This window comes from Lactuca virosa, chromosome 6 (assembly GCF_052849685.1).
Source record: "Lactuca virosa cultivar CGN04683 chromosome 6, Lactuca_virosa_CGN04683_v6, whole genome shotgun sequence".
Lineage (NCBI taxonomy): Eukaryota > Viridiplantae > Streptophyta > Magnoliopsida > Asterales > Asteraceae > Lactuca > Lactuca virosa.
The window spans coordinates 270,181,436-270,192,342 of record NC_136431.1 but is presented as its reverse complement, the minus strand read 5'-3'; the positions used below and the strand labels follow the sequence as shown (position 1 = coordinate 270,192,342).

Genomic DNA, 10,907 nt, shown 5'->3' with positions numbered 1-10,907 from the left:
CTAATAGCAACTCAAGAATATTGATATAAGATCATGGGGTTACATCTTGCTATTAATAATTTAAAATGATGTAACTTATAATTTAATTAATGTGATATCATCTCTTACACACACATTTGGTGTCATGGCCATGTGTAAAATTGCATCATATTATACCTAACATAATTAACTTGTATATTAATTGTACATATCATATGTTAATTATAGTTGTCTCCCCCCTTTGGAGGTCAATACTACGCGTTTCCCGGAAGTACTTCATATAGACGATGACTTTCGTAGGGAACCCAGTATTATAAATTGATGTCTAACCTTCCTTCAACAATCCTTTCATAGATATATACTAAGAAAAGCGACTGTTGGGATCAGCATCAACCAGATTTAGAAATAAGTTGTGGATAAATTGAGGTAATTTCAAATACATCATCTTCTCAATGCATGTTGTGAACTTGTGATTGGATCTGACATTTGAGTTACTAATGCTATTATCAGTGCAGGGGAGTAAGCCACCGGAGAGATGAATCCTCCACGTCCACTGCCCCCACCGAGCCCCTCAACCCCCCAGCAGCAGCTGCATCTAGAGCACCAGCAGCAGAACCAAGTCATGGTTCAAATTCCTCAGCAACCACCAACACACCCGAATACTCAGCCACAACCAGGCTTACCACCAACACACCCGAATACTCATCTACCAACACTGCCAGAAAATCTACCTAGACTAGAACTAATCAATGGTAATTTATAAACTACTTGAAAATTTTACAAGAAAAAACTCCTTAGTATAGGTGTAGGTTTATAACATATACCAAGATTAGTCAAACTGATGTTGCCATGTTACCAATATGCATCGCAAAAAGGAATAGATGCGTAGAAGGGTTTAAGAGAATTTAACTGGGTATGTAGGAAGGAAGTAATTAGATAAACAACCGCCAGTTAATTATTAATTTTAAAGTCTAATCCCCATGATGGCCTGCTGGTTATGTCCCTTCAATCTTCATACTATTAATACATTAAGTTTTTCATTAAATATAGAGCGTCAATGGATGTTATGGTGGCACCCACCATGTGAATCTATATTTACTATCACCTACCTCATTTATTCATCTACTCAGCATTTAAGTTTGATTAGTTTATTTTTATGAATAATAGTATATTAGTATTTTATTAAATTAAAAATAACTTCAATAACCATATAATAATCATAATTATGATTATTCACTAAAATAGCCGTATATGTGAAATGTATCTCCACTTGACCACATTTTTTTCAAGACAATATCCTCTTATCTTTTGTTTGTATTTGTGTTCATGTTTATGTTTATTTGATCAAAACAAGTACTAATATTATGAGATATTATTAAAAAAAAAAATTAATACTTTCAACATGTGATTATTTTATATGATTCGGATGATGGATAAGAATAAAATATAAAAAGATATTTAATTTTTCATTTTTCAATTACAAAATAACAACATATATACAACTAGAATATAATCGTGAACTCATGATACCGTCAATATGTTTCTACTGTCAATATGTTTCTTCTAACACGTTGAACGTAACTACAACTTCACATTCACAATCTCTTAGGTTAATTAAGTTTGTTTCAGCTATCACCACCACATACTAATCGCTAAGCCTGTGTGAGTATTAATTTTTGCACAAATTAATGTTTCATTCGATCATACATGCATAAATTCTCATCTCAGTCATAAAAGTAGACTAAATGGAAATATAGAGGGTGTTTAGCTATTTATTTAAAAATGAATTTTTATCTTATTGAGTTCTTGAAAAGTAAATAAGTTAAAAAAATGTTTGGGTATAGAAAAAACCTTTTAAAACAACATTTTGTTTAGCCTTTGAAAATGAGATTTTAAGAAGTTACAATTTTTAACTTTTTAAAACAGTCATGACTTGTTAGGTTTACAAAATAAATAAAAGTAAATAGTTAGTTAATAGAACCAGTTTTTTATGTTAACTTTTAGATCACATCCATGCATCCTTATTCTAGAAGGGTTACTTTGAGTTAACATAATTTTATTTTTTTATGGGTATTCATATATAAGTATATATCAATCGTAACTTTTTTAGGGTGCTTTACGCGAGCCATACCATAATCCCGCTACTTCTCATGTATAAGGGAGGAGGGAGTCGTTCCCTCCCAACCCACCGTACCACATCAATTTTTCTCTTTTATTTTTCTTCATCTTTCCGAACCTACAACACATGGAAATCCTATCTTTTTTAACTCACTCAACTCACTCAATTAAAAAAATACAAAACAACTAAGATACAAGTTTTAAAACACATGGTACAAGAGAAAATAAGAAAGAGAAAATAGAGAGAGATGATGAAGTGGGTTAGTGAAACCAATCAACCCACTCGTTGAAGCGGGAGTGGTACCGCCGATAACTCTATTGCTAATTAAGGTTTTACATTTGATTGTTTTGTATTTTTTTTTAATTGAGTGGGTTCAAAAAGATAGGATTTCCGTGTGTTGTGGGTTCGAAAAGATAAAGAAAAATAAAAGAGAAAAAATACAATTGAAAAAGTTGAGTGGGTTGGGAGGGAATGCCTCCTCCTCCCTAAGTAAAATCTGAACATGGAAACTAATATGGGTTAAACTTAACACCGACTTACAATTGAAATTGTTTGAATTGAAGGAAATAGAGAAGAGTACCTCAATATTGGAGTTCCACTTTATGAAGCGTCAATCAAAGGAGATTGGAAAGCTGCCGAAGCCATCCTTGAAACAAGACCAGAGCTGGTACGATCTGCAATCACTGAAAATTTTGAAACACCGCTTCACATTGCAGCATCTGCACGAAGCACCAAATCAGTGGAAGAATTTGTTAAAAATCTAGTAACTAAGATGGATAAGAAGGATCTTGAATTACAAAATAAAAGTTACAACACTGCTCTCAGTTTGGCAGCCACTGCAGGAAATGTTGAAACCGCAAAGATAATGGTGAAGAAGAATAAAGCCGTGCTAGAAATTCCTGGTAGTCAAGGAATGATGCCACTCTATGTAGCTGCTTTATTTGCAAGAGACAAAATGGTTAGGTATCTTTATTATGAGATTCCCAATAGCATGTTAGGAGATTATTGGAAAGATGAAAATCGGGGATGGGTTCTTCAGAAATGTGTTGAAGCCGATCTCTTCGGTAAGTTGTTGTTACAAATTCTCATCCTTTTATCATGACTTCTTTATTTTCTTGCATTTCTACCTAGGAATGGTGCAACTCTTGACCAGGGTAACTTTTTTTTTTGTTTTATTTTTCTAATTTTACATGGATAAAATATAACGAAATTTAACAATATTTCTATGCAAATTGATGAGAATGCCACCCTATCTTTCTCTTCAAAATCTACATGCTTCATGTTCAGAGAGTTGTGTTTAATTTTTAATGCATTAATCAGAACTTTTTCTCACTGAGTGAGCGCATAACCTTTTGTAGATGTTGCTCTAAGAATAGTCAACGACCATCCCAAACTCACCTCGAATAAAAGACTACTCAGAGATATACTTGTAGTTTTGGCTAAGAAGACCGATGCATTTAAGGAAAAAAAGCCACATATTATCTTGGGAACTATCAAGTCAAGTAAGCATATGCTCCTTCCTATCAATTTTATTCCCCTTTCAAAGCTTGAACACTTTTATGCTGGTTGTTTCGAGTTATGCGTGACCATATAGGATTTTGGAAACATATTCCGTAATTGTTTTTTCATAAAGCCATGATTTCCTTCTGCTCATGATTATGATATTATGCATTAGTTATCCATATATACCAATTTTTAGAAGTTATAGGCTAATAGATGGGTTACAAGTCAATCAGGGCATGGCCTTACACCTGCTATGATTTTCGATTTTTATATATAATTTCATATTTAAAGATCGTCGAAATTGGTTTCAATACTCTGCCCCAAGTTCCAAAGCGATCAATACTTAATTCAAATGCAATGCATAACATAAAATGGTTGTCAATATGTAGTCCATAAAGATAGAATCAGAAATTAGTTAAATGAGTAATTTCATACATCAACTAGTATGGTAGTACCTTTTGAAACGAATGAACCTCCATGTAGTTTACCCAATATTGTCCTTTATGAAATTGAATATTTGATTCAAGGGATCAACCAACTAGTAGTAGTATGTCAATTTTGATCACAACATCTGATACAATGATATACTTGATTGTTACTTTAAGTTTTTGCAGTATTTCACGTGAAGCTGGGGCCTGATGAAAGAGAAAGTGACGCTCTGCAATTATTAAAAATCATTTGGAAACAGGTTGTCATAATGCCTAAGAGAGATATCGATGACATAATTCGAGGGCCACCTGCAACTATTGAAGAGCAGAAAAAGAAAAAGACACATTACCCTTCCCGGGTACTTTTCGTTGCTGCCAAAATGGGTAACATAAAATTTATAAGTGAGCTCATTCGGTCATATCCAGATCTAATATGGAAGGTAGATGAAAAAGGGCTAAGTATGTTTCATAAAGCTGTCAAACGTCGTCAAGAAAAGATCTACAATTTGTTATATGAAATAGGCTCAATGAAAGATTTAATAACCCCTATCAAAGATGAAGATGGCAATAATATGTTGCATTTAGTTGGGAAGAGTGCTAAGCCAAATCGATTTCAAAACGTGTCAGGAGTTGCTCTACAAATGCAACGAGAGTTATTATGGTTCGAGGTACGCCTTGTCCCTTCAAGCTTGAGAACAATATTTCTTTTTTCATATCATGTTTTTTATTCCTTTAGAAAGTAGAATACATACAAGTATAAATGATTCAATAAGATATATCATCTATTTAAAGTCATTTATGTGAATAGAAGGCATGATATCTACATTCTTTCCACATATAATATTTCTATACGATAAATATAAAGACAACTCACGGGACGCATAGAGCTATAACTATGTTGATCTTTTAATTAATGGAGAAATATGATAAATTATAAACAAACACAACCATATATCTTTTCCAAAGAACAAAGGCAAGAAGCTACACACTCTATAAATATGATTGGGTACGTAGCATACATACTGAATCTCAAATATAGATATGAAACTAGTGATTTTTGACATGCTAATAATGACGACTGAATTTGTATGTTTTGCAGGAAGTAAAGCAGATAATCCCTCCTTCTTACAGACAAAAGAAAAATTTTGCTGGTGAAGAACCACATGACATATTCACAAAGACTCATGCAAAACTAGTTGAGAAAGGTGAGGAGTGGATGAAGGACACAGCTGCACAATGCATGGTGGTTGCCACTCTTATAGCAACCATAGTATTTGCCGCTGGTTTTACACTTCCTGGTGGTTATGACCAAAACAATGGACTTCCTATGTTCGGTCCCAGATCAGCACTGGTTGTTTTTGTGATCGCAGATGCCATTTCATTGATATTCTCTTCAACCTCGGTCCTTATTTTCCTATCTATCCTCACATCTCGTTATGCTGAACGTGATTTCCTAGAATCATTACCAAAAAAGCTGATGTTTGGTCTTGGAACACTCTTCCTTTCTATTGTGACCATGATGATTGCATTTGGTTCGAGCTTCTTCTTACTATACCATAAAAACCAGAAATGGATACCATATATGGTCGCTGGTTTTGCTGCTATACCAGTCATTCTATTTGCCTTCCTGCAATCTCGTCTTTTATTGGATGTCTTCTACTCATCATATCGATCCAGATATCTCTTTAAGCCCAAGAAACACACGCTTTACGATTAGAGAATCATTGTAATTTTTTTCCAAGATGTAATTCAAAATTTTTATTGATGGTTGATAATGCACATACTTAATTATGTATTATGTTGGAGCCCAAGTACATAATATTGGCCTACAACATGATAATGTGCTATTATCCACCACATCCTTGACCCTTTACATCGTCTAATTCATATTTCCATTTCTATTTAAAATATATATATATATATATATATATATATATATATATATATATATTGTTAATCCCAATTTATCAATTATGGCTAATAATTGTTTGAAACAGCCCATCATACACACCACAATGCAACAACAAACAAGGTTAAACAACACATTTTGCTGCGTGATTTAGAGAGGAAGAAATAAGAAGATTTGGAGCCAAAGTTTTCTATGTTTTATTCATTCATAAAACTAAACAAAGGGGTGGGGCAAGTCTCATTGACCGCTACATCCTGCCCACACATACAAGCAAACACCACATACAATATATATATATATATATATATATATATATATATATATATATATATATATATATATATATATATATATATATATATATATATATATATATATATATATATATATAAAAGAGGGCCACCACTCCTATAATAACTTATTAAATACTAAATAGTAACCCATGACTTACTCCTAAAAAAAGGCAGCACAATCATCATTTATTTTCTAAAAACTCGGTCACCACTTTTGACTAAAGTCAGAATTAAACCAACAATCAACAACTTAATTCTGACTTGTACATACCCCTCGCACAACAATGTTTATCATCCATTAACCATCGACGAACACCAACACCTTCACAACCTATGTTCACCGTCGACCCACTTGTGTAAAATCTGTCGATGAACGCCTGAATTATACTGAGAAGCCGGTAGCGATAGTGGAAAGAAAGATGAAGATTCCACACAACAAGGAGATACATTTGTTAAAGGTTCAGTGGCAGCATCGGAAAGGCTCCAAGTGGACCTGGTAGCCGGAGGTAGAGATACGAAAGCATTACCCCGAGTTATTCGCAGCAGCGGACTTCAAGGACGAAGTCTAGTTCAAGTTGGGAAGAATTGTAACATCTCGATGTTAAGGTATTTCCAATTGTAACCTAATATATGATTACATATTTCATTTTAGTCCCTGAGTATAAGAAATAGTGTAAAATGGCCCATAGTGGCATTTTGGTGATTTTGGGCAATAGGGTAGTACGTTGGGCATACGTTGTGTACGCTGAGCGTACTAGGGCGAACCCTATTACACTAGGTGTATACCTCGTACGCAAGGTGTATGTGCAAAAACTCCAAACCCTAATTTTTAGGGTTTGGTACATATATAAATACCATTATAGCCTCATTTATCATTTTCTCATCAGCACCATCTGAGAATTCAACTTTCTAGAAAACCTTAATTGAGAAGAGCGTTTTGAGCTCATTTATGTGCCTTTTGGTGTTCTTGAAGAATGAGAAGTTGGCGCAAGGACCCTGAAGCTTGGAAGCAACTTAGATATGGGATGCCTCACTTGCTAGCAACCTCTTGGAGGTAAAAGCTCATAATTTGATCACTCTATCTTGTAGATCTAGCCATTTCTTCCTTTAGGGCACTTTTGATCCAAAATATGATGATTCTTGAGCATGGCATGTTCTTGACCAAATAAGTCGTCCTTTCAGACCTTATGGGGGCTCTTAAGTCATAAAAATGTGGTCTTGATGGTTAGTTTTACTCCATGCATGCTAAAGAAGGTCGTAAGGCATTAAGATGTTGAGATTTTATGTATTAAGCACTTAATGGACATGCAAAGTCATAAAGTTGGAAACTTTATGACTCTTGATGGTATTTTACCCTTGGATCTGCAATTGGACGTGTTAAATCGGAGAAATAAGCACTTAATGGGTTAAGTAGGGGACTGTTGCGTACGTTGGGCGTAATGAAGGGTGCGTTGCGCATATGCAGATCTGACCCCGATGCCTCGGGCAGCTAGTACGCCCCGCGTACCTCTGAAGTATGCCCCATATACGAAGCCTGAGTCGACTCGACTGAGTTGACTTGGCACTGTTGACTCGGTGACTTGTTGGTTTTGATCATTTTTGGCCAAGGGTATTTTTGGGGAAATGTTATTAACTTAGAATGGAAATGTTTTGACACTTAGGATTTGGGTTGAGCTAGTTGTCGGAGCTAGGAGTTATTGAGACTGTGAGGTGAGTTTTCCTCACTGTACTTACGGATCGAAGGCACCAAGGATGGACCATTGGATTGATAACCTGATTACCGTATGTTGTTATGTTATTGTGATCCATTAGAATCGTATGATCATCTTTATTTACCAGCTTTGTTTTCATGTTTGTTTGTTGCATATGTCGACATGTTGGTTTGGGTTGAGGCGGTCCTACTTTGTGTTGTAGGCCAAGACACCCAGGGACGACCAGATATGTTGTAGGCCGTGCGAGGCGGTCCAGTCAGGCTGGCGGAACGTAGAGCAGTTCAGAAAGGTTGTAGGCCGTGCGATGCGGTCTAGTCAGGCCGACTGCATGTGGAACAGTCTAGATAGGCTTTAGGCCCTACGAGGTGCTCCATTCAAGCTGGTTGCTCATGTTTGTATGCTTGCTTGTTATGTTGTTTTTTGGTACTTTGGGGGAACTCACTAAGCGTTGGCTTACATTTTTAGTTTTGTTTGAGGTACTTCAGAGGACCGTGGCAAGGTGAAGGCGTGACCGTACACATCCTTGGTTTTATGTCGCTTGGATCTTGGGAGACTCTAATTTTAAATAATGTTTTGGATAAAATGGTTTTGTAAAAACTTCTTTTTAGTAAATGGGTTGTTTTGAAAAGTTTTAATTTGTTGTGATTTTTGAGACATTACAAGTTGTATCACAACCTTGGTTTGAGCGAATTGTAGCTTCAAACCACCGGTGCTGATCAGAGTTGGAATTTCAGGTCGGTGATATGGTATTACTGAACGTCTCACCCTGGAAATTCATGATATGCTTCAGGAAGAGGGGAAAATTGGGTCCCCGGTATATTAGACCGTTCCGTGTGATCGCTAGGGTAGGCAGGGTGGCCTACCGGTTGGATTTGCCAAGTGATCTCAGCTAGATTCACAACACTTTCCATGTTTCGTACTTGCAGAAGTGCCTATTGGACGATAAAGTCGTGGTTCCTTTGGATGATATTCAGGTCGATAAGCTCCTGAATTATGTTGAGAGGCCAGTAGTGATAGTAGAAAGGAAGATGAAGATTCTACGCAACAAGAAGAAACCTTTGGTAAACGTTCAATGGCAACATAGGAAAGGCTCCGAGTGGACCTGGGAGTCGAAGACAGAGATGCGGGAGCATTATCCTGAGTTGTTCACGATGTCTGACTTCGGGGACGAAGTCTAGTTCAAGTGGGGGAGAACTGTAACATCCCGATGTTGATGTATTTTCAATTTTAACCTTATATATGGATAAATATTGCATTTTAGTCCATGAGTATAAGAAATAGTGTAAAATGGCCCACAGTGGCATTTTGGTAATTTTTGGCAATACGGTAGTATGTTGGCCGTACATTGTGTATGTTAAGCGTACTAGGGTAGACCCTAGTACGCTGGGCGTACACCTCGTACGCAGGGTGTACGTGGAGGAAGTTCAAACCCTAATTTTTAGGGTTTAGTTCATATATAAACACCATTATAGCCACATTTATCATTCTCTCATCAGCCCCCATCCGAGAATTCGACCCTCTAACAAACCCTAAGTGAGAAGAGTGTTTTGAGCTCATTTGTGTGCCTTTTTGGTGTTCTTGAAGAATGAGAAGTTGGCGTAAGAACCCTGAAGCTTGGAAGCAACTTAGATATGGGATTCCTCACTTGCTAGCAACCGCTTGGAGGTAAAAAGCTCATAATTTGATCGCTCTATCTTGTAGATGAATCCATTTCTTTCTTTAGGGCACTTTTTGGTCCTAAATATGGTGATTCTTGAGCATGGCATTCTCTTGACCAAATAAGTCGTCCTTTCAGACCTTATGGGGAGTCTTAAGTCATAAACATGTGGTCTTGATGGTTAGTTTTACTCCATGCGTGCTATAGAAAGTCTTAAGGCGTTAAGATGTTGAGATTTTGTGTATTAAGAACTTAATGGACACGCAAAGTCATAAATTTGGAAACTTTATGAATCTTGATGGTATTTTATCCTTGGATCTGCAATTGGACGTGTGAAGTCGAAGAAATAAGCACTTAATAAGTTAAGAGGGGGACTGATGCATACGTTGGCCATACCTGCAGGGTACGCTGCGCGTATCCAGATCTGGACCCAATGCCCCGGACAGCTTGTACGCCTTGCGTACCTCCGGAGTACGCCCATGTACGAAACTCGAGTCGACTAGGTTGAGTGAACTTGACTGAGTTGACTCGGCTGTATTGACTCAGTTGACTTGTTGATTTTGATCAGTTTTGACAAGGGTATTTTGAGGAAATGTTATTAATTTAGAATGGAAATGTTTTGACATTTAGGATTTGGATTGATCAGGTATTTAGGAGCACAATATTGAGCAGCTATTTGTCAGATTGTGATGTGAGTTTTCCTCACTATACTTACCGGTCGAAGGCACCATGGCTGACCCATTGGATTAATATCATGGTTTTATTGTATGCTATTTTGCTGTAGTGATCTGTTAGATTTGTATCCTGGTATACAGGATGTTGTTATGCTGTAATGATCTGTTAGATATGTATCCTGCTATATATAGGATATTGCTATGTTGTAGTGATCTGTTAGATCTGTATAACCACCTGTATATGCTAGCTATTGATTGTTATTGTAACATCCCAATTTTCAAGGCCAAAAATTTCATTTTTAATTAAGTAATTTATAAAACAGTTTACCAAAACATTGTCAATGTTACATCAAATCATAAAACCATAACATCGTGTCTCAAAACTATATCATCAAAAGTAAGGAAAATCAGAGTACAATCCCAGAAAACTCCATGCGGAAATAATGTGTGTGTGTGTGATGCGCTGCTACACCACCGACTCCTTCCCCTTGGTCGAAGAGGTACCTGAAACCAAAACTGAAATTGTAAGCACAAAGCTTAGTGAGTTCCCCCATCATACCAACATACCAAACAACATACATATTGTCGGGCAATTCTGGGGTGCCCGACCTACCCATGCCAACCGTTATGGGG

The 10,907-nt window shown here is 36.5% G+C and overlaps 1 protein-coding gene and 1 long non-coding RNA gene across 4 annotated transcripts; one reads left to right on the top strand and one right to left on the bottom strand.

The window, feature by feature from the left end:
- The first annotated feature begins 202 nt into the window (after positions 1–202).
- On the top strand, positions 203–5,902 carry LOC145119811 (uncharacterized). 3 transcript variants are annotated; one of them, XM_079055553.1, is made up of 6 exons: positions 203–405; positions 495–731; positions 2,662–3,162; positions 3,457–3,600; positions 4,207–4,697; positions 5,129–5,902. In XM_079055553.1, the coding sequence occupies exons 2-6, from the start codon at positions 515–517 to the stop codon at positions 5,744–5,746; spliced, it is 1,971 nt and encodes a 656-aa protein (XP_078911679.1). In that variant the 5' UTR covers positions 203–405; positions 495–514; the 3' UTR covers positions 5,747–5,902. The 3 variants fall into 3 exon arrangements, with proteins under 3 accessions (XP_078911679.1, XP_078911680.1, XP_078911678.1); XM_079055554.1 differs by having other exon boundaries at positions 490–731; positions 4,216–4,697; XM_079055552.1 differs by having other exon boundaries at positions 490–731.
- LOC145119813 (uncharacterized) lies at positions 1,401–4,168 on the bottom strand. Its single transcript, XR_013714012.1, has 4 exons — positions 4,057–4,168; positions 2,915–3,030; positions 2,679–2,817; positions 1,401–2,215 (listed from the first exon to the last, which is right to left on the bottom strand). It is a non-coding gene; the product is annotated as an uncharacterized LOC145119813 (long non-coding RNA).
- Positions 5,903–10,907: the final 5,005 nt, after the last annotated feature.